At 38.4% G+C, this 24,726-nt stretch overlaps 1 protein-coding gene across 8 annotated transcripts in view; it reads left to right on the forward strand.

Annotated features, from left to right (window-relative positions):
- Positions 1–24,726, forward strand: part of DLG2 (discs large MAGUK scaffold protein 2) — a 2,190,999-nt gene that overhangs the window by 9,841 nt on the left and 2,156,432 nt on the right. For all 8 annotated transcript variants that reach the window (XM_030828789.1, XM_030828794.1, XM_030828795.1 and 5 more), the window contains one exon: positions 19,423–19,554. In XM_030828789.1, the coding sequence (XP_030684649.1) occupies positions 19,423–19,554 (132 nt within the window). The remainder of the gene's footprint in view (positions 1–19,422; positions 19,555–24,726) is intronic.

The following is a 24,726-nucleotide window of genomic DNA, read 5'->3' on the forward strand; positions in this document are numbered from 1 at the left end:
CTCTTCTGTCCAATTAGTCATTCTGAATTCCAACTAATAAGCTTTCTGCATGGGTTCAATTTTTAGTAAGTTTTCAAAGCTATTTCAAGAATTATGGCCAAATCACCTTTATTATGAAATGATTCTCCTGCCCTCCTTTATTTTAGGATTTAAGATCAAGAGGAGTGGTATAGTATAAAGTAGAAAATCCTGTGAAAATGAATTATTAAATTTAAACTTTCAAAGATTATGGGTAAGATTTTTGTAACCCATTTCTTCTGATGACACCATTTTGCTAGCCACTGAGGCCCTAATTTAGGATACAATTTTGAAGCTTCTATCAGGGGCCTATCATTTTGAAGAACTGTGACATCTTTATCATTAAAAGCATGGTAATACTTGGAATAAACCTGTTAAGTTCTGTTCTATTTAAACATCTCTCGTAGGTAATAAACAAGCTAAAATTCTTTTGAAAGGTAAACTGGTGTATATATGGTGTAAACTGGTGTATATATTTAAGGCAATGACTCTACTTTCATTTATTTATTCAGTCATTTATCCATTCAACAAAGGTGTATTATGAGTGCCTGCTGTGTGCCAGGCACTGTGCCAGATGCATGTTTGAAGTAGCAAATGATATTCAGTCTCTGCCTTTATGAATCTTAAAATATATTAGGAAAACAGATGCAAAAACAGGCAATTTCAATGCTATGTGGTGAGGTTAACACTCTGTGTCAAGAAAACAGATAAGGAACACTCAATCCCACTAGGGAAGATGTAATATTTAAGATGAGATACAGAAGATGAATAGAAGTTTACCAGACAATGTGGGAAATGGCAAGAGGCTGTTTCAGATCATTATTTATTTTTCTTATTTTTGGTCTTGAACTATATAATCACATCCTGTATTATCATCATCATCAATAGCAGTGACATGGTAGAAAAAACCTAGAACAGTAGTCAGAAGATTTGGCTACTAAAAGAAGGGACAAGATCAGATAATCTGTGAGCTGGACTTGGTCTATAAATTTAGGTATGTTAGAAGTATCCATTTATTTTCTATAATTCACCTTTACTGTTAGTAACTGAGTAGCAGACAAAATAACTCTTATCCTTTTTGAAGTTTTCCCCACTTCCCTGGGGTTAAGGTGGGGTTCTACCTGGAATGGGAGTGTCCTCTGGTTGTTGATCATCTATATAAAACAGCTTACTTCTGACATATGAGCTGTTGTGTCTAGATAGCTCTTTCTGGTCTGGTTTGACAGATATTTGATATGTCCGAGTCATGGACTTTTACCTTTTTCTAGAATGTGTGTTTCTGTTTGCCTAGATTCATTACGATGCCATTCCTCTTGGATCTTGCTGCCTTCCAAGCAATGTTACCAGTAAGAAGAGCCTAGATCCCTGTTGCCTTGAGATCCAAAGACATTTTTCTGTTTTCTTCAGCTGGGAAAATTTTTTTCTACACTGTGAAGGGGCTAGGAGAAGTCCCTTTCTCTGCCTGTATCTGAGAATCTCTTTTTCATCTCTGACAAACTCTTCTTTTATTCTGAGGGCTTAGGTTTTTAGAAAACAAAACTGGAATTACTTAAAAATTCCTTCTGGATTTTGTCCTGGCATATAGCGCCCCTGAGGCAATAAAGTAGGGAACTAGTTATCTGCTGGAATGAGAAAAAAGGAAATGGGAAAATTTAGGTAGAAAAAAGTTTTAATATCTCAAAGTACCAATCTCCCACGTGTAAAATAGAGGTTACTTGCCTTCTTATGATGATGCCACCAGAAGATCCTGTGAAAATCATGTAATCCTTCTGAACTTGTTTCCTTTTAAAAAAGGGATTTAATGCTTTTTTCCCCCTTACTATATACTGTTTCTTTTTCTCATCAAATATGGTAATGTACATGAACTTCACTTTTACAAAGTTAGTTAGTGATGGAATTAGGACCAGAAGCTTGTCTGATGCTTTCCTTTTTACTGTATGAGTGTGGTAGTCTTTGAACAAGTGAATGGCATCATAGTGCAGTAGAGGAGAGCCCAGGATTGGAATCTAGCTTTACCATCAGTTGGCTACATTAAGAAAATCAACAGATAGAGCTTCAAATTTTTCCTGTTAAAACTTAGGTGTACTACTAATACCTCTTAGGATTATTGTAAGGATCAAATCAAGATACTTAGACCATATAAAAATTATTTTGTAGATAAGAAACTGCTATACAAATGCTTATCATCTGAATGCATTTTTTTTTTTTTTTACAGGGGGGTGGGTGGGTTCAAGGAGGAGAAATGTCAGAGTCTCCTTCCATCAGTGGTTTGGGTTCAGCTTCCTGGTCAGCTTCTGGAACAAGCCTGTCCAGATATGGCAATGATGCATTTGATCACAGATAGGAGATGCCGTGCGTGTATGTGTTGTTTTTAAAAAAACAGGTTATAACATTTCTTATTAATATTATTTTTCCTCCAAAGATGCTAAAGTAATTTGTAAATCATCTAATATATACAAAATGACTGCAGTCTTCAGGTCTGCTTTCATCTAATATATACAAAATGATTGCAGTCTTCAGGTCTGCTTTAAGTCTGGCCATACATATTCTTCACTATTTAAATTCCAAATTTTATTTATTTATTAATTTTTCTAGATAAATAAATCTGGAATGATGCATAAATCAGTATTTAGCTGAAGATGCAATTTTTTATCTTTTTTTTGAGATGGAGTCTTGCTCTGTTGCCCAGGCTGGAGTGCAGTGGCATGATCTCAGCTCACTGCAAACTCTGCTTTCTGGGTTCAAGTGATTCTCCTGCCTCAGCCTCCTGAGTAGCTGGGATTACAGGCATCTACCACCATGCCCAGGTAATTTTTGTATTTTTAGTAGAGATGGGGTTTTGCCATGTTGCCCAGGCTGGTCTGGAACTCCTGAGCTCAAAGTGATCCGTCTGCCTCGGCCTCCCAAAGTGCTGGGACTACAAGCGTGAGCCACATGCCCAGCCAATTTGTTATTTTCTTACTTTCTATTTATTGCTGCTTAGCCTCGCACGTTTTCTATCCTTCCCCTTTAACAAGTTTATAGAAAATTTGAAAGCATGGCTTGTCTGAAAGGAGAGATATAAATTTACCATTTTATACTATTAATAATATCTTCTTGTTTCAACAGGGAAAATAACCTGATCAACGAGTGTTTGTTGAAGTATATTCAAACAATTTTTTTTTAGGGAGGGTAAAGTATAATTGCAAAGAATAATTATAGAAGAAATAAACATTGTGATCCTTCCCTAGTAAATGAAGTTTCAATATGGCATAATGCTTTGTATGGGCTTTGGTGGCAGATACATCAGCATTTGCATCGTGGTTCCAGCACTTACTGTTATGTAGCCTTGGGCAAATGTACTCTATTTCCCTCAGTCTAAAATTTCCCCATTTGTGAAAATGTATATAGTAGTAGTTATTAGGATTCTTTTTAAGATTAAATAAGGTGATTGGTGCAGAATACCTAGCATTGTTCCACAAATGCTAGCTAATATTATTATTAGTAATAAAATGACACCTTTGTGGTATCACCTTGAACTATACGTTTGTTTTGTTTATTTATTTGGAGATGGAGTTGCACTCTCGTTGCCCAGGCTGGAGTGCAATCGCACCATTTTGGCTCACTGCAACCTCTGCCTTCCAGGTTCAAGCTGTTCTTCTGTCTCAGCCTCCCGAGTAGCTGGGATTACAGGCATGGACCTCCATGCTCAGCTAATTTTGCATTTTTAGTAGAAATGGGTTTTCTCCATGTTGGTCAGGATGGTCTCGAACTCCTGACCTCAGGTGGTCAGCCTGCCTCGGCCTCCTAAAGTGCTGGGATTACAGGCATGAGCCACCATGCCCGGCCGAACTATACATTTTAATGTTAATTTTTTTTTTAAAAAAAACCTGGTTCAAGACCAACTTTTCTATTGCTATTCATTACTTTATTACTTTCTCATGAGTATCCTTGATTTGTAAAAAAGCAATAACATCAACAATAAGAATTAAGCATATGTGAATGCTTCTTAGTAAAATACTTTTGTGTCTGGAATGGGTGGATTCTGTCTCGCTGACTTCAAGAATGAAGCCACCGATACTCGTGGTGAGTGTTACAGTTCTTAAAGATGGTGTGTCCGGAGTTTATTCCTTCTGATGTTCGGGTGTGTCTGGAGTTTCTTCCTTCTGGTGGGTTCATGGTCTCGCTGACTTCAGGAGTGAAGCTGCAGACCTTCGCGGTGCATTTTACAGCTGTTAAAGGTGGCATGTCTGGAGTTGTTCATTCCTCCTGGTGGGTTTGTGGTCTTGCTGACTTCAGGATTGAAGCTGCAGACCTTCACAGTGCGTATTACAGCTCATAAAGGCGGCGCAGACCCAAAGAGTGAGCAGCAGCAAGATTTATTGCAAAGAGCGAAAGAACAAAGCTTCTACAACATGGAAGGGGACCTGAGTGGGTTGCTGTTGCTGGTTCGGGCAGTATGCTTTTATTCCCTTATTTGACCCCACCCACATCCTGCTGATTGGTCCATTTTACAGAGCGCTGCTTGGTCTGTTTTACAGAGTGCCGATTGGTCCCTTTTACAGAGTGCTCATTGGTCCATTTTTACCAAGTGCTGATTGGTGTGTTTACAAACCTTTAGCTGGACACAGAGCACTGATTGGTGCATTTACAATCCTTTAGCTAGACACACAGCACTGATTGGTGCATTTACAATCCTTTAGCTATACAGGAAAGTTTTCCAAGTCCCCACCTGACACAGAAGCCCAGACAGCTTCACCTCTCAATCCCACCTCTAAACAGGACACCCCAACTGCTGTTGGGAATTTGGCCGATCACCGCTCTAGCTACTTTCTGCTGGATGGGGTGAAGAAGGGGCCCTGCAGTTGTAGTGTCCTCCAGAGGGTAACTCTTTAGGCCAGTGAAAGGGCCAGTGGGTCAGTCCAGGGGTCCTCAGTAGAAGTTGTTAGTTGAGCTCATTTAGGGTTCCATTTGTAAGACCATCTGTAGCTTGATGGCCTCGATTCTAGAGGAAACAAATTTGACAAGCAGGTTAAAAATACAGGGCCCAAAGGTGAGTAACAGCAAGATGGCTGCCATGGGACCTAGAAAGGGGAGGAGCCATATTGCCCAACTCTAGAGGTTGGTATGAGTTTGAAAGGCGTTTTCTGATTTCAGAAGCCTTTTCCTATAAACGCTGGATGACATCTCGTACTATCCCTGACTGGTTAGTATAAAAACAACACTCTTCCCCTAAGAAGGTTCAGAGTCCTCCTTTCTCAGCAGTGAGGAGGTCTAGGCCTTGGTGGTTTTGGAGAGTCACTGCTGCCAAAGTCTATTTGGGATTGTAGTTACTATCCTTACTGGATAGATTTTGTTGTTTCTTGCAAACTGTCTGAGAATTCCTTTGAGAGTGTGTGGTAGTAGGATAATGAAGTAAATAAACCTGCTATTCCAGTTTCTGTAGCAGTAGCCATTCCTAACCCTATAAGTAGGGGAATTAGTTGTATGGCTCTGTGCTGGACTTGAGCTTTGAGGGGTACTGACAACGTCTGATTTTCATAAGATTAGAAGTTAGGATAATATATGTTACACTGTAAACTTTTAGCAAACTTTACTTTTGTTGAACCTTGTAAGTTTGGGATTTCAATTATTCTTTGCTATTAGTAAGACCTCGTTCAGTCCATATTAACTTAAAATTGGTATAGATGGCTCCTTCCTGATTCTGTAAGTACTTTAAAGTTTGGCTGAGTGCAAACAGCTCGCACATTTGAGCAGACCAATTATTAGGCAATTTTCCTAACTCTGCTTCTACAAGAGTTTCCTCACTGAATACCCATTGTGTCTTTTTTTCCTTACTTGCCTGGGAGGAACCATCTATCTTTCTGTCCTGAAGGGAGTTCGTCCTAGGTCTGGTCAGACCTTTGTATGATAATTAGTTAAGATTTAGATCCCCTGTTAGGAAACCTGCTGGGTTAAGGATTTTTGATAGGAAGGCTATGGATTGTCAGTGGCCTCAGTGCTTTCGGGCTATGCCCTTGTTTACACTGACAACAAGGTGGTATTGGACTGTTACAGGGTTACAGAGAAGACCTTCAATTATCAATTATAGGTTTTAAATTTACCCTGGCTTTTAAAGGAATAGGGTACACTGTTTTTTCTTTACTGCTTCTATCTCTCTCTCTCTTTGATTCCTTTGTCTCTTCCTGTCTTTCCTTCTCTCTTTGACTTTCAGTCTCTTCCTCTCTGTCTCTCTCTTTGACTTCCTATCTTTCTCTTTCCCTCTCTCTATATCTCTATCTCTTCCTCTCTCTCTCTCTGCTAGTCTTTCCCTGCCTCTGCCAGCGGCTTATGCTGCTGTTCTCCCCTCTCCTTCCCCTTTTTGATGGCTTCGACAGTGTAAGACTGCCACCTCCTTGGGTTTTTGCACTGAGTGCGATAACTCCATGATTTCTTTGTGGTATTTAATGGGGGTTCCCCCAGAGGTTAGGAACTCCCTTTCTTTCCATATTGCAGCATGGGCATGTAGGATTAGATCAGCATACCTGCTATCTGTATACACATTTATTCTTTTTCCCTTTCCCAGTTATAAGGCTCGGGTAAGTGCCACTAGTTCTGCTAACTGGGCACTGGTCCCTGGGGGAAGAGGCTTACTTTCAAGTATGGTTACATCATTAACTATGGCATAACCTGTCCTTTGTATCCCATTCTCCACAAATGAACTTCCATCAGTCTAAGAGGACTTCTAAGAGATCATCTCGGGTGGCATAAATTTGGACTATAAGTTTGGCAGTCATGATGATTGGTTCCCCATCCTCTGGGAGAAAAGTGGCAGGGTTGAGGGCCACGCACATAGGTATTTGAAGCACTGGTCCCTCAAGGAGTAGTGCCTGGTATCTAAGTAGGTGGTTGTCTGATAGCCATAAACTTCCTTTGGCACCTAGAATGCCATTTACGTCATGAGTACTCCAGACAGTGAGATCCGTTCCTTGTATTATCTTGATAGCCTCTGACATTAAGACGGCCACCACCAAAACTACCCTTAAACAGTGAGGCCAGCCTTTTGCTACTACATCAATTTCCTTACTTTGGTATGCCACTGGTTGTGGGGTCATCCCATGAGTCTGAGTAAGGACTCCGAGAGCTATTCCTGCTCTCTCTGTGACATATAGAGAAAAGTTTTGTCCTGTGGGAAGGCTTAAAGCTGGAGTTGTACTAGGGCCTACTTTAAGGTTTTGAAGGCTGTTTCTGCCCCTGGTTCTCATTCTATTAGATGAGTATTTGCCATCTGGGTCTCGTTGACTTGAGTATAGAGTGGTCTGGCCATCTCGCTGTATCCGGGGATCCATAGTCGGCAAAAGCCAGTGATTCCAAGGAACCCCCACAACTGTTTTAATGTCTTAGGGTGATGATAAGCCAGTATAGGCTGTATTCATTCCTTGCTGAGGGCCCTGGCCCCTCTGGCTAAGATTAAGCCTAGATATTCGACCTGCTGTAGGCAAAGCTGGGCCTTTGACCTAGACGCCTTGTACCCTTGATTAGCTAGAAAGTTCAAGAGATCTGGAGTAGCCTGTTGGCATGAGGCTTCCAAACTGGTAGCCAAAAGTAAATCATCCACATACTGAAGGACCAGAGTGCCCGGACTTGACAAGTGGCCTAGATCATGGGCCAGTGCCTGACCAAACAGGTGAGGGCTATCCCTAAACCCCTGGGGCAAGATCATCTGTGTAAGTTGGGATGTGTAGTCTGTGGGGTCCCCAAAGGCAAAGAGAAACTGGGAGTCAGAGTGCAGGGGAATACAGAAGAAGGCATCCTTGAGGTCCAGAACAGTGAACCAGTCTGTGTCCTCTGGTATTTGAGAGAGCAGGGTATAGGGGTCAGGTACAACTGGATATAGAGGAATTATTGCCTCATTGATGAGTCCAAGATCTTGCACTAGTCTCCACTGACTGTTTGGTTTTTGTACTCCTAGAATTGGGGTGTTGCAGTCAGTGCTGCATTTCCTTACTAAGCCTTGAGCTTTTAAATGTTTAACAATATCTTGTAATCCTTTATGAGCTTCAGGCCTTAAGGGATGTTGCCTTTGATAAGGAAAAGTGGTGGGATCTTTTAGCCTGATTTGGACTGGGTGGGCATTTTTTGTCCTTCCAAATTATCCTTCCAATGCCCAGACTTCAGGGTTGATTCCCTCCTCAAGTAGGGGACAACAAATGGGTAACTTGTTCCCCATATTCATGTAGATAATAGCTCCAGCTTTGGCTAATATATCCCTCCCTAATAAGGGTGTGGGACTTTCAGGCATAACAAGAAAGGCATGTGAAAAGAGCAAAGTCTCCCAATTGCAACTGAGGAGGTGGGAGAAATATCTGGTTACAGGCTGTCCCAGGATTCCTTGGATGGTAACAGACCTTGAGGGCAGTCATCTGGGACAGGAGATTAACACTGAGAAGGCCGTGCCAGTGTCCAGGAGGAAGTCAATTTCCTGGCCCTCAATAGTTAAATGTACCTGGGGCTCAGTGAGGGTGATGACATGAGCTGGCGCTTTCCCCAGGCACCCTCAGTCCTGTTGTTAGGTCTTCTGGTTGGGGGTTACTGGCCCAGAGAACCTCTGCCCTCTGTGGCAGTGCACCTTCCAGTGATTGCCTCAGCATAGCAGACATGGACGAGGGGGGCGGCTTGTTTCTCATTGGACAATCATTTTTATAGTGTCCTTGTAAACCACACTGATAACAAGCCCTACTGAGTGATTGGCCTGCTCCATTTTCTGACCTCTTTGAACCACCAAAGTTTGTTTGTCTGAGGGCCATGACTAAGGCTGCGGTCTTTCTCTGATCTCACTTTTCCTTTTGGGCCTGTTCCTCTTGGTCCCTATTATAGAACACTGGGGTTGCCAGGTTTAATAATGCCTCCAGATTTTGTTCAGGGCCCAGGGCTTGCTTTTGGAGACTTCTCCTGATATCTGCGGCTGATTGGGTAATAAACGTATCTTTTAGAATCAATTGACCCCATAGTGAGTTGGGTGACAGGGGAGTATATTTTCTTAAGGCCTCCCATAGCTGCTTGAGGAAGGCAGAAGGATTTTCTTCTTTTCCCTGAGTTATGGTGGACATCATTGAATAATTCATGGGCTTTTTCCTAATTCTCCTTAGTCCTTCTAGAACACAGGTCAACAGATGTTTATGACTCCAGTCCCCATGATCTGAGAGTCAAAGTCCCAGTGGGGATCCATACTGGGGACAGCTTGTTGACCAGTAGGGAATTTGTCCCTTTCCTTGGCTGTCATTCTATCATTTACTTGACTGAGATACCAGGTATCTCCAAACTCTCATGCTGCAGCTAAAGCCACATTCTTTTCATTAAAGTCCAGGGTTTGATCTAACAATAGCATGACATCTCTCCAAGAGAGATCGAAGGTTTGCCCTAGACCCTGTAGGACATCTATGTACCTATCAGGACCATCTGAAAACTTCACCAGGTCTGCCTTGATCTGCTTTAAGTCAGAGAGGGAGAAGGGGACATGTACCTGGGTGGGGCCAAATTCCCCTCCCCCTACAGCTTGAAGGGGACATAACCGATAGCCTGGGGGGTTTTGTGGTCCTTTAGAGATTTCTTTGCTTATTTCCTTCTGGGCCAGGGAGATTAGAGGAGGCTTATCCTTAATAGGAAGGGGAGCTGTAGGGAGGCTAGGATATGAGGGTAAGCTGAAAGGTCCTCCTGTGGGATGTAAATTGCAAGCTTTGCATAGTTGTGTATTCTCCTTCAATGAAAAGAAAGCATGTACATAAGGTATTTCACTCCATTTGCCTTCCATCTTACAGAAAAGGTCAAACTGCAGGATAGTATTGTAATTTATACTTCCCTCAGATGGCCATTTTTCCCCATCAGAGAGAGAATAATGGGGCCAGACCATAGTGCAGAAAAAAATGAGCTGCCTCTTTTTCAGGGTTTGTGGGTCAAATTCGTCCCAATGGCTTAGGATGCATTTCAAGGGTGAGCCTTTTGATGCCTGCGTGTTTCCCATCTGAAAGACAAAACCGCCCATGGTTTTGGTTTGTTTCTCCCCATGCCCAAGAACCCACAACGGTCCCTGGACCCTGCTGATCAGAATAGTTGTGCTCACCACCACAGCCACAGAAACACTAGTTTTCCTCCTAGACCACAAGGAGGACCAAGGAAGGTCGGATTTAGTAGCCCTTACTGATGCATTTTCGAAAACCTGCACCCTTGCCTGTCCTCCTAGACCACAAAGAGGACCGAGAAAAATCCCATTTAGTCGCCCTTACTGATGCATTGTCAAAAACTTGTTAGAGTCCTAAGCATTCTTCTGTTAGTATTGGGACTTTATCCCATCCTATAAAGATGTTATGCCCCAAAAATTAAGTGGAGGGCCATACCCTGAGGGAGGGGAGGGATCTCCAGAATTGGAAGAGTGATGCCTTTTGTCCTCACTTGTATGAATAGAAAGGATACAATTTCTGAGGCTCCCCATATCCTAGCTTTAGGAATAGCCTTTGTTAGGCCTGCTTTTCTGAGGAGGGATCCTAAAATTCCAGATAGTCTCCCCTATGATGGGGCTTTGGGCAAAAATTATGTCCTTTTGATTGGCGAGCCCAGGTGCCAAAAGAAGGTAACAGAGTCCTGGAGTTTATACTAGAAATCATTCTTACAGGAGAAACTAGAAAAGCACCAGAGAGAGCAAGTGGTTTTTATAAGCGGGACTAGCCTTGGAGAAGAGAGGTGAGAGGAAGTTTGTTTGGCAGGCGTTAGGACCCGGGGGGCAAGGTTCAAGATAGATGAGTGAGTCTCGCTTGGGCGACATGCCTTTGGAAGTTCTGCTCATGGCCACAGGGTCAACCAACTTGTTGTCGGGACCCTGGAGCTGAATGGCTTTCCTCTCTGTTGACCCTTGGCTCAGCCCAGAAGTACTGGAAATACAGAAGCTGGTTCCAGGCAAACCAATGCTCCCAAATCCGAAGAGTTGGGGTTTGTTAGACAGCCCTTTCCCAGAAAGCTTGACACCTGTGTCTTTAGTCTGGCAGCTGCGCTAGTCTCTTTTAACTGGCTGATAGGTGTCTGGTATTTAGCCCCTGAACTCTAAGGAAAAATAGGACAGAATAGCAAGTGAAATGGGTCCAATGGTACTTACCACTTGGCAATAGGTGATAGTCTCACCACTTGGTGATAGGCGATGGTCCCTTCATGGTCGCCAAAATGTGTCCGGAATTGGTGGGTTCTTTGTCTCGCTGACTTCAAGAATGAAGCTGTGGACCCTCGTGGTGAGTGTTACAGTTCTTAAAGATGGTGTGTCCAGAGTTTGTTCCTTCTGATGTTTGGATGTGTCCAGAGTTTCTTCCTTCTGGTGGGTTCATGGTCTTGCTGACTTTAGGAGTGAAGCTGCAGACCTTCGTGGTGAGTGTTACAGCTCTTAAAGGCGGCACGTCCGGAGTTATTAATTCCTCCTGGTGGGTTTATGGTCTCGCTGACTTCAGGAGTGAAGCTGCAGACCTTCACGGTGAGTGTTACAGCTCATAAAGGCGGCACAGACCCAAAGAGTGAGCAGCAGCAAGATTTATTGTGAAGAGCGAAAGAAGAAAGCTTCCACAGTGTGGAAGGGGACCCGAGCAGGTTGCTGCTGCTAGCTTGGGTGGCCTGCTTTTATTCCCTTATTTGGCCCCACCCACATCCTGCTGATTGGTCCATTTTACACAGAGCTGCTTGGTCCATTTTATAGAGTGCTGATTGGTTTGTTTTACAGAGTGCTGATTGATCCATTTTTACCAAGTGCTGATTGGTGCATTTACAAACCTTTAGCTAGACACAGAGCACTGATTAGTGCATTTACAGTCCTTTAGCTAGACACAGAGCACTGATTGGTGGATTTACAATCCTTTAGTTAGACAGAAAAGTTCTGCAAGTCCCCACCTGACACAGAAGCCCAGCCGGCTTCATCTCTCACTTTCATTTTCTAGTCATAATGTCTAATAAGTAATGATAAAATTGTGATCATTCAATTTTGTATATATTTATTTAAAATATGAAAAATGTTTAATTGTTATTGCTTGTCTTAATGGATACATATCATACTGTAGTTAATCATTCTAAGTCTAAAAAATGGTCACGTTCCCCTTCAGTTAAAAATCTTCCATGGCTTGTCATTCTACCCTTGGTATAAGGCCAAACTTGTTAACATTGTACATATGGCATCAACTTAATTCTCTACTCCCATGGTAACTTGTACCTTATGATACCATTTTTTTTTTTTTTTTTTTGAGACAGAATCTCTGTCACCCATGCTGGAGTGCAGTGGCACGATCTCAGCTCACTGCAACCTCTGCCTCCCGGGTTCAAGTGATTTCCTGCCTCAGCCTCCCAAGTAGCTGGGATTACAGGAACCCACCACCATGCCCAGCTAATTTTTGTATTTTTAGTAGAGACAGGGTTTCACCATGTTGGTCATGCTGGTCTTGAACTCATTACCTCAGGTGATCTGCCCACCTCGGTATCCCAAAGTGCTGGTATTACAGGCCTGAGCCACCACTCCTGGCCATGATAGCATTCTTATACTCTGTTTTAATCTTTCACTTTGTTGAAATTTCCTAGTTAATTATCTTTATTTTGAGACTAAAATCTCTGTGAGGGTAGACTATTGCCTATTTTGTTCAGTACTGTGTTCCCAGTGTCTGGAATGTAGTAAGATAGTCAATAAATACTTGAAATACTTGATTAATGGCTGAAATAACCATTTTCTCTATCTACAAGACTTATAAAGGTAGGACCATTTTTATTTATATGTTACAAATACAAATTAAAAGACTAAATGTGAACATTTGTGATTCAACATTTAACCCTAGATTCTAAACTTCAGTGATACAATTTATGTCTGATTGGTCAAGTTTTATTTTATTTTTTCCATAAAAATATGCTTAACTCCATTTCTGGAGGATTAAGGGTAGTATTGTGGAGAGAACACTATACTTGGAATCAAAAGCTTTTGGATTAAGCTCCAAATCTGTTATTTAGTAGCTCTGTGATCTTGGACAAGCCACTCTGAATTTCAGTTTCATGTAAAATAGGTATGACTTCTCAGTGGTGAGAATCAGATAAGATAATGCATTTAAAATTTCTTTTTAAACTGTAAAAATGTTGAGTAGATTTATATAAAATAATTTCACTATTCTAAATGCTTTACTTTCCAAGATTTGACCATTAAATTCACCTTTTCTCTATTATACTTTGATTTGAGTTTTCCTAATGATACCACTGTATGTTCTGTAATTCTTCATTTTTTAAGCTATGGCAAATGATTTTATGTATCATCATTTTCTTTTCTCTAAAAGTTCATTTGTTAGCACCATTGCCAATCACCGTTTCAAATTTAAATTACCTGTCCCAAATTATTTATAACTTTCTGGTGATGCTATTCTTAAACCATGTACAATATACAGTTGAACCTTAATTAACAGACACATGATTACCTACAGTTCTAATTATGTAATATTCACTGTCCCTTGGTTGCATATTTCATGCAAAAATTTCTTATTTTAAAAAGTGATCATCCCTTCCCCCCCATTTCCTCCTGTGCGTGCCCTCAAGTCATCCAAATTTAGTTTTTTTTTTTTTTCTGTAGACTCAGGAGTCATATGAAGGTAGAGTTTAATGAAGAAAACAGGAGAATTGAGGCAATTTAGGTGAAAAATTCTCCACTTAGTTATTTAAACATCAATTAAAATATGAATCTTGACTTGCTTGGATAATTACCTCAACTTTCCACTTTATTCAATTTATGGAGATCAGGTTAGGGATTTTTGATTTGTATGAAAAGATCCTTGCCATTTGTCTCATTTGCTTAATTTGTCATTTTTAGGTTACCTTCAAACTTTCATTAACCAGAAATAAGGATTTGAGTAGAGAGAGTTGAAGGGCATAATAGAATTGACTCCAGGTGACGATCATTCTCAATAATCAAAAGAAGCATAGAAGGGCAGCCACAATTCCAGCCCTAGATGCTGGTGTGTGAAAGCCTAACTTAGAGACTTGATTATATACGACCTTTAAAAAATATTTTAGCATTTTCTTTTATGTGTCAAATTTTTATCCTACAGAGATGAGAGGTATAGTAAGCTCTGCTGGTTTAGAAAACATCTAGTTGTTTTGAATCAATACAGTATTTTCTCTTTATAGTTATTGAATAAATATATGCTAAATGAGTGAGTGAAATTCCCCTTACTTATCTAATTATATTTGTAGATTTGATTGTGGGAATATTGTTAATACATTTTTGAGAATTGCTCTTCATTTTACTTATTTACGTAGAGACAGGGTATTTTACTTATTTATTTAGAGACAGGGTCTCACTCTGTAGCCCAGGCTGGAGTACAGTAGCAGGATCATGGTCCACTGAAGCCTCGAACTCCTGGGCTTAAATGATCCTCCTATCTCAGCCTTCTGAGAGTAGCTGGGAGTGCAGACGTGCACCACCACACCTGGCTAATTTTAAAATTTTGTTGTAGAGAAAGGGTTTTACTGTGTTGCCCAGGCTGGTCTCGAACTCCTGACCTCAAGCCATCCTTCCACCTCGGCCACCCAAAGTGCTGGAATTATAGATGTGAGCCACCATGCCTGGCCAAGAATTGCCCTTTAAAAGAATAAACGACTAAGGTAATACCTACAACAATGCCACAGAAGCTTAAGAAAAAAAAAGGCTTTAGTTATAATTGTATTAAAAAAAAAAAAAAGAGAAAAGAAAAAGGTGCTCAGCACTTAGCAGGTTTCCCAAAAAATGTCGACAGACTTTAATGAGGAAATGAAAAAGACTAAAGCTTTGGGCACTAGAGGTAATCACATAATTAGAGCCCACAGATACATATAAGTAGAGAGGGAGGTATAGTATAATTATTGTATTGTTGATCACCTACAATGGTAAGTAAAGTAACTATTTATATTTGTAAATAGTGGGTAGGGATGGGTTAGAAAGTGAGCCACCATCATTTCAGGGAAACTGCTGATTGTTTAATTATTGACAAGATGGGGATTAAAATATTCGTCCTTGATTCAGAGTTGTTAAAACATTATGCAAGTAAAGTGTGAAATCATTTTTAAAAATTAAAGTTTATGCAAATATATTAGCACACATTTATATCACCATTCTTTGTTAATATAAATTGGAGTGAACTCTCTGTTCATCCACATTTATTTCTATATTTCTAATCTTACTAGATAGAAGAGAAGTAGTTATACAATGTCCTCCTCCATCTCTTATTGCCCAATTGAAATTCTCATTTCTTTCAAGGGGATAAGCTTGACGTTTGCTATGTTATATAGGAGTATTAGGGAAGGCCTTACTACTGAGATGACATATGAGCAGAGATATAAAAGAAGTGAAGGAGCAAACTTTATGGATACCTGGGAGAAGAGTGTTATAGGCAGAATCACAAGTATAGAGGCCATGATATAGGAGAGTTCTTGGTATATTTGAGAAAGAGCAGAGATAATGTGGTTGGAGTAGATTGAGCAAGAGGAGAGGTCTGAGAGCTGAAGTCAGAGAGGTGGGCCTTTGCTCTGAGTGGGATGGGGAGACACTGGAGGGTTTGAGTTGAGGAATGACATAATCTAATTGATCACTTGAAAGGATATTTTTGGCTATTGTGTTTAGAAAAGACTGTAGGCCAGCATGGGCAACATAGTGAGACCTCATCTCTACAAAAAAATCAAAAATCAAAAAATGATTCAGGAGGATCACTTGAGCCTGGGAGGTTGATGCTGAAATGTGCAGTGATTGCTCCACTGCACTCCCATCTGGGTGACAGAGAGAGACCCTGCTTAAAAGAAAACAAAAAACAAAACAAAGAAAGAAAAAAGAAAAAAAAGAGAAAAGACTGTAGGAGGATAAAGTTGACAGCATGTAAACTAGTAGAACATTATTGCAGTAATGTAGGGGATAGATGATGATGGGGTGTGCCAGGGTGGTGGCACTGGAGGTAGGGAGAAGTGATGAGATTCTGCATATAACTTGATGTTGGAGCTCACAGGATTTACTGATGGATAGATGTAGAGAATTAGAGAAAAGAACGAATGCTGACTTCAGGAATTTGGGCCTGAATAACTGGAAGAATGAAAGATGGAGATACATTGGAGGAGAAGCAGATTGAGGGTGGGTGGATAAGATCTGGAGTTCAGTTTTGACAAGTGAAGTTTGAGATGCTTATTAGACATCCAAATGGAAATGTTGAGCATTCAGTTGGATATGAGTCTGGAATTCAGAGGAAAGTTCTGAGCTACAGATATAAATTTGGAAGTCTTGAGCGTGCTGATAATATTTAAAGCTAGGGAATTAGGTGAGATTATCAAGGAAACTGGGTAAGATTATCCAGCAAGTAAGATTAAAGAAAAGAAGTCTTACCATGTTTAGAGGTACTCTAAACATCTTAAACCCTCATTGAGAAATTAGGGGGAACTAATAAATGTGATTGAGAAAGGGCATCCATGAAGTAGGAAGACAATCTGGGAGAGAGTGCTGCCCTGGAAATAACGGTGTGCTGGAGATGGCTCATGTCAGCTTGCAAGAGCTTATCATTAAATTTTCAGCAAATTTGCAAGAAAATACAGCCATTTAAAAAATGTTAAAGCCGGGCACGGTGGCTCACACATGTAATCCCAGTGCTTTGAGAGGCCGAGGTGGGTGGATCACAAGGTCAAGAGATCAAGACCATCCTGGCCAACATGGTGAAACCCTGTCTGTACTAAAAATACACAAATTAGCTGGGTGTGGTGGCACGCTCCTGTCGTCCCACCTACTCAGGAGGCTGAGGCAGGAGAATTGCTTGAACCTGGGAGGCGGAGGTTGCAGTCAGCCGAGATTGTGCTACTGCACTCTAGCCTGGGCAACAGAGCGAGACTCCACCTCAAAAAAAAAAAAAAGTTAAGCGCAACCACTTAAAAATTATGCATAAACTATGGGCCAGGCATGGTGGCTCATGCCTGTAATCCCAGCACTTTGGGAGGCCAAGGTAGGAGTTCAAGACTAACTTGGGCAACGTAGGGAGACCCCATCTCTAACAAAAATAATTACACATAAACTTAACTAAATTATATTAAAAAGTAATAAATACTCAACAGTCATCAATTCAGAATTATTTTTCATTTTGATACCATCTCTGCTCTTGGGTTATTTACATTGATTCTATCTGTGCGGTGAATAAGCTACATAATGGTATGCTGCTGTGCATCTTTTCCCAGATCCATGTTCAGAGACATCATGTTGGTAGCTTGAAATTGGCCATGGTGGGAATATTTACACTTTGGAAATTGCAAATGCTACAAATTTGGGCTTGATTTATTGTTTTGCTGATAAGAAAGTGATAAAGTAAATGTTAATAATTTAAGCGCAAGTTAAAAGCATTTTGTGTCCATTGCTGTTACACTGAGATTAGTACAGAAATTGAGGAAATATTTGTCCGCTATTCAAAAATTATCTGATTCAGCAAACAAATAACATAATTGATAGAGTGAGATTTTCACAAAAACTATCTTTGTTGCTTTATTTTCATTTTATTAATTAATATGACAACATAAACCACATTTATGTTGGAACTACTCATTCATCAATTATAACCCTAAGTTGGCTATGAATACAAGAATTTGGTAAAAACCAATAAAAATATTATTGAGAATCCACTGACTAATGGAATTTACAATTAAAGGTTGTATTATTTGTAGACTGGTTGCTATACATCCTTGTGTCAGTAAAATTATAACAAACTCATGTGCGTGTAGGTGCCCATGTTTTCTTTTTTATCTGAACTAGTTTTTAAATATTTACCAGCACACCTGTGTGGAAGCCTAGTGAAAAAAGTGTTTTCAAGAGTGTGACAATATCAAATGATGCTTATGGGCCAAATGAGATGATTGATAATTGACTGCTGGATTTAGTAATGATGGGATGATTGAGTGGAAAAGAAAGCAATTGATAATGGAACAATTTCCTTGAGTAAGCAAGAGAGGATAGATTCCAGTGCTCAAGAGAGGAGTTGACCTTAGAAACACAAATTCTTTATTCATAGTAATATAAGGGAAGGCAGACTATGTGGGTACAGTTGCAGGTAAGTCAGTAGCTGTTATGTTAGGAGCCTGTGGAATCTGCCTTCTGATTTTCCATGTAATAGGAAGTAATACCATCAGCTGAGAATGGCCATGAGGAAGAAGAGTTGGAATGTTCAAGAGAAAGGAGGAAATATAAAATAAATATAAGCTATTGTTATTATAATTGGTATTTAGGCTTTTTTGAAAGTGATAGATTGGAAGGGAAGGAGGGCTTTTAAAATTCAAAGACAATTATCACCTAAACACAAAGGTTGTATGACTCTAGTGACTTTTTCAAGGATGTTTTGTCTTGTGAAGGATGAAGACATTATTCAAGAAGTCATAAAATAATAAGATACGGGTTAAGACTGCCGACAAATTTGTATAGGCAAAGTGGTTTAGAAGAAGAGGGAATAGTGATTAATTTTAACCATCAGAGATGGCTTTATGGAAGAGAGAGCATTTGAGTTAGATCTAAATGAAGAGAAAATAGGTGTTCAGTTGACTTACTTGATTATTTTCTGTGTGCTAGACATTGTGCTAGGGATTGTGCATAGATTGTCTAATTTAATCATAACACCTGTGAGGAAACTGAAGCTCAGAGAGGTTAAGGAACTTGTTAAAGGTCACACACAGCTAGTAAGTAAGATCTGGGTCATACCCAGATTTACCTGACAAGAACCCCTTTTCAAGATAGCACACTGATTCTAGGGGGTGTATACAGTGGTATAGGGGAAGAAATACCAGCACGGGGAACAGTAGCAGCAAAGAAAAGTACAGAGGTGAGAAAAAGTAGAGAGAGAGAGAGAGAAAGAGAGAGGTGGGGGAGAGAGAAAGTGTGCACGTGCGTGCATGTGTGTATGTGTGTGGGTGTCTGCACATGCATGTGTGTAGAGGAAAATGGAAGGGAAAAGTGAGTAATCCAGTATGACTTAGGCACTGTATGCATGTTTGGAGAGTGTGGACTATATAGTGGGAAATAAGGCCGAAAATATTTGATCATGGGAGGGAGGCCTCAAAGGTCATGTTAAGGAAGTTGGATATTATTTTGCAGGAAGTCATCAATTTTAAGATAAGTGTCTCTGACAAGAGGGAATTATATCTAACTTGAACATCATGGCCAGGATTGAATACTTTGTTTTGTTTTACATTTAGGGATTCTTTTGGAAGACAAGACTATAGAAATAAAACTGGATTGTTGAAATTGGCCATTGAGTATAATTATTAATTTCATATGGTAGTTTATAGCAATTATGATTATCTTATTATTTCATGTCATTAAGTTAGGAACACAATTATAGAATAGATTAATGTTAACTTTCTATTTGCTAAGATCATAAGATATAATAATAATATCATGTATTTCAGATACTGACCGAGCTTTATCATTACTGGAAGAATACTGCAAAAAATTAAGGAAACCAGAGGAGCAGCTGTTGAAAAATGCGGTTAAAAAGGTGATGGGTATCTTTAAGAGCAGCTTATTCCAAGCTTTGCTAGGTATGTGTTATGAAAATTATTCTTCATTTTAATGGTCAGAATTGGGCTTGATAGTTTGAATAATGTGGTCAAAGAACCTGATGTTAACGAAGTTTCAAACTGGGATAATTTTCTTTAATACTGGAAGGGAAGATTTGTTTTGTTTTATTTTGTTTTTTGTTTTCCTTTTTCTTCTATAAGGTTAACCTAGAAGGGAACTGTTTGAAAATATAAATAAAAAGAGGTTATTGAAAGATATAAATATTGAAAGAATGTTTCGTAAAGGAAGAAAAGTTTACACAGAAGAAAACCCTGCGTAGTTTGTTATAAAACATTGAGGACAAATATGCTAGAGAAGGAAGTTGTCTTCCTCCAGGGAAGGAATTGTGTAACATAAAAATGATGGTTCACATTCTACTCAGAATCAAAGTTACACTTTTACTCTCTTCTTAAAACAAAAATAAAAACATTTTTTCATCTTTCTTGCTTGTCTTAGGAAAGTTTATGATCCAGAATTGAAAAGTTTATTGATGAAAATCTCAATGCTTTGGAATTCTTACGAATTTGTCATGAAGCTAACCATATAATGTTTAATCTTATGTTTATTCTCCTATTTTTATTAAAGATTGTAAAGAAAATTAAAGATATGGTTTATTTATATATGTTTTTGTATATACATCTCTTATATTTGTGCAAATAGCTTTTAATTCTTTTTTCATATTTTAGGAAGTAAAATAAATTAACAATATATATAAATAAACAAATACTTTTCCCAAAAAAACAACCAACTAACTAAACAATGAAAAATCCACTCAATTATACAATACATTTTGCTGGATTTAAATAAATAACTGATTTTAAACAATTTTAAAGAAATAACTGAGTCTGCTAGACATTTTCATTGCATTTTCATGCTGGTTATTATTGATATAAAATCCAAAAATAGGAACTTATAAGGCTTAATTATGAAAATACTTTTTATTATAAATATCTGTACTTTTTGATAAAAACTCCAACTTTATAGTTTGAATGTAATTTTAAAAATTATTCGATTTTGAAAATTTGAAAATCAGTCTATTGAATAAAAATAGAAGTATAAAGCTTTACAGGATTATTTTGCCTGTGGATTAACTTTTAAAAAATATCTTATTGTGGCTAGCAAGAATTAATGACATAACTGTAATCATCTTAGCTGGTATTAAATAAAAACTCTAAATGGAGTCTTACAGAATTTGAATAAACCTTATATTCAACAAAGATAATATTTTTGAGAACATTTTTAAACATCAAATTTTTGATTAAAATTAATAGTGTTATTTATTAATAGTTGATAATTAGTAAAAGGTCATTAACTAAATGGCAATGTATCTTAACAGATTTGTATGATGTGTTTACTTAAGACTGGCTGTCTTTTGAGAGTTTGCATTTTTGAGAACTTGATTTAGAAAGGGCATTGTTGGATAATTTAGATTACTATATTTTTAATAATATAATTATTTGATAATGTAACATGATTACCGAGGGAATAGAAAGACATATGAGTGACAAAGAATTGTATTTTGCCATTATTTTAAGTGAATGATAAATATCTTGGCTTAAAGCCAATAGTGTAGTTTGAATTTCTCTAGTAAAATTAGAGGCAACAATAATCTGTAAAAAGCTGTTATGTAAGTAATCCCAGTGCCCAGCTTTGAATGGATAGATTTACTTCAGCTGGTCTTTAAAAGTCATTTTAGGATAAACCAGAGTGCAAACAATAGAGCAACATTATACAACAAAACATAATTTTCTATTGAATTCAATGTGGGCACCTATGTACTGATTAGTAATCTATTCTTATTGAATGTTTGAGTGGTCTCACTGTGCGTTTTCTTTAAGGACACAAAAGAAGAAAAGCCATGTAGACTTGTACATCCTAGAGAAGATTTATATCTTTGTAAAGGATAGGTAGGGAGCCATTGAAATATAGGGCATTGTTATGGTCCATAATTTGCATTCTGTTTGAACCAACTCCCCCACCCCATTCTACCCTCTTTTTTCCTGTTACAAGTAATGGAAAATAGTGGTTTCCCCCATTGTTCTGGCCGATAGTACCTTGCGCGACTCTCATTAGCTGTAGAAATAGAAGGGAATCATAATGTAGAAAACACAAATGGATAATAAAATACTATTACTGCAGAATATGCTGTAATATTTACATGTGACAAGGAAACCAGTCCCTCTCTCTACAGATGAAAATCATCACTCTATTTTATTTTATTTATTTTTGAGATGGAGTCTCGCTCTCACCCAGGCTGGAGTGCAGTGGCACAATCTTGGCTCACTGCAGCCTCTGCCTCCCAGGTTGAAGCAATTCTCCTTCCTCAGCCTCCCGAGTAGCTGGGATTACAGGTTCGTGCTGCCACACCTGGCTAATTTTTTGTATTTTTTTGTAGAGATGGGATTTCACCATGTTGACCAGGATGGTCTTGATTTCCTGACCTCATGATCCACCCACCTCGGCCTCCCAAAGTGCTGGGATTACATGCGTGAACCACTGCGCCTGGCCTTTATTTTTCAATTCTTAGTAGAGATAGGGTCTCGCTGTGTTTCCCAGGCTGGTCTTGAACTCCTGGGCTCAAGTGATCTTCCCACCTTAACCTCCCAAAGTATTTGGATTACAGGCTTGAGCCACTGCCCCCAGCTGAAAAGCATCACCATAAAATGAATAATGTCTTCCTTTTGTGGTCCTTCATCATATGCTTAAAAAAATACTAGCATGTTTTAGATGGTATATTCTTTGAGGAATTCTGTGTACATGACTGTGACTGGTATTTTGTAACATAACTTTGATTATAAAAGAAACATTTATTAATTTTTGATATTTTTAAAAATAAAGTAAAATCATGTAAAATTCAATGGTTAGATACATTGCTTTTATGGCAAGTAACAAGATACCTGATAAGCATGGAGAATGAACTGTTTAACTTTCTTCCTCCTTTCTTCTAGAGTCCCTGTATTATTTGTTTTGATTTTTTATTTGCCAATAACTGAGAATAGAGAAAGTCACTTTAATTTTTTGAAAGACAGCAATTGGTGTTCATTAGTGTGCCCAAACCAAATGCAAAAAATAAAAAAAACCTGTAACAGCAATATGCGAGATGCTGCACATTTAGATGCTAGGCTTAGAGTGACATCTTGTGGTAATACTAAGGAAACATTTATCCAAATGAATAAAGTTTTAAGATGATTACAGCATCAACACTTTCCAGAATTTGAATATAAGGGAATTGAAATTCCATAATATTTTATGATTAATTTATGTCTCTGTTTAGAATAGCTAAATAAAATAATAATAATCAGTGTTCATTAATGTACCAAAACAAAACAAACCTAAAATGGCAATATACTAGAAGCTGCACATTTAGATGGAATTGGAATTCCGTGATATTTTACAAATTAATTTAGAATATGTAAATCTCTTTTATTCAGTATATATGAAACATTAAGATTTTCAAGGTACTTTTATTAGGTTATTTATTCTTCACTTCTTCAGTTAGGCGATAAAGAAGCAAGATTAATCTTTTTTTTTTTTTTTTGAGACAAAGTCTCACTCTGTCGCCCAGGCTTGAGTGCGGTGGTGCAATATTGGCTTACTGCAACTTCTGCCTCCTGGATTCAAGCGATTCTCCTGCCTCAGCCTCCTGAGTAGCTGGGATTACAGGCACGCACCACCACTCCTGGCTAATTTTTATATTTTTAGAAGAGACGGGCTTTAACCATGTTGGTCAGGCTGGTCTCGGACTTCTGACCTTGTGATCTGCCCGCCTTGGCTTCCGAAAGTGCTGGGATTACAGGCATGCACCACCGCGCCCGGCCTTGAATCATTTTGAAAAATTATTTTTGTACTTCTAAATTGACTTTTAATTTTTAAAGAACTATATTACCACCATAATTGTTTTTGAAGACTTTAAATAAATAATATTATGGGTTAGTTAAATTTTAGATATGTAACACAAATGTTTTTTGTAACTTATTGAAAATTATCTGTTATTCTTTAGTCATTACTTATAAAGTATGGAAATAACTACAGATATATTTCACAGATTTCAACCCCTTCTAAAATCATATTAGCCTTGTTTGTTTAACTTATTGCCTTATATTTCTTCCCAGTGTGTGAGGGGGAATTTTTGGGAGAGGAATTAGAGGGAAATTAGAGGAGAACAAGCAGTAAATGATACTTTTAAAAAACTCTACCAGTGGCAAAATCTTAGAAAAGAGCTTGTCTTATTTTATGCAGGCCGTTAAACCTTACATGTTAGACTTTGTGTTAGAATAGAGTACATTTCATTTCCATAAATCTTAACAGAGAACCTTGTGGATTTTTGAGATTACTAGCAATACGGGTGATACAGCAGATGTATTACATTTTGGGATTTATCATCTCTTTGTTGAAGCCTTCTAACACATTCCTACTTGCTGGCAGCTTTAACTAGCCCTTTCATTGTGTCTCATAGCATTTTGTTCGTATTACTAAAAAGCATTTACCACATTGCCTTATGGTAAATTGAATATACTTCTGCCCCTTTTTATATCCCCATAATGTGGAACTTTAATAATTATAATAGACTTTTAATAATTTTTTATTCATTTATCAACACTCCCTTTAAAAATACCAGTTATGTGTTGGACATTGTGCTGTGCAATAGGGATACAACAGTAAGCTATAGAGGACAGTCAATACCCTTATGGACAAGTAGGGGAAAAGAGACATTAAACACACAATTAATTATTATTCAATTATAATGATGGCAAGGTCTATAAAATAAATATGTATAAGAGTTTTAGTTTGAGTAAAAAAACCCTACATATTTTCCTAATAGTAATTTTAATGTAATAATTTTATTTCAAAATAACATCTCTTTGAAAATATCATGGCTATTTTGGTCTTAATTATTAATCATAATGTATATTTTTTTGCCATCTTATCATAAAGAAGTGAAGGATTATTTAAATAGTGGGCGTGAAGGACCCTACAGTTGTGTGAATTTGGAGCAACTTGGCTGTATTTATTATTCTTTTAGTTTATTTATATCTTTTTTTGTTAACCCATTTGAAGATTAATGGTGAAACAACCTGGCTATAATCTTCAAAAACAGAGATTCTCAAGATGTGGTTCTTGGACCACAGCACTAGTTACCTGTGAACTTGGTT

The sequence above is a fragment of the Nomascus leucogenys genome, chromosome 15 (assembly GCF_006542625.1).
Source record: "Nomascus leucogenys isolate Asia chromosome 15, Asia_NLE_v1, whole genome shotgun sequence".
Classification (NCBI taxonomy): Eukaryota; Metazoa; Chordata; class Mammalia; order Primates; family Hylobatidae; genus Nomascus; species Nomascus leucogenys.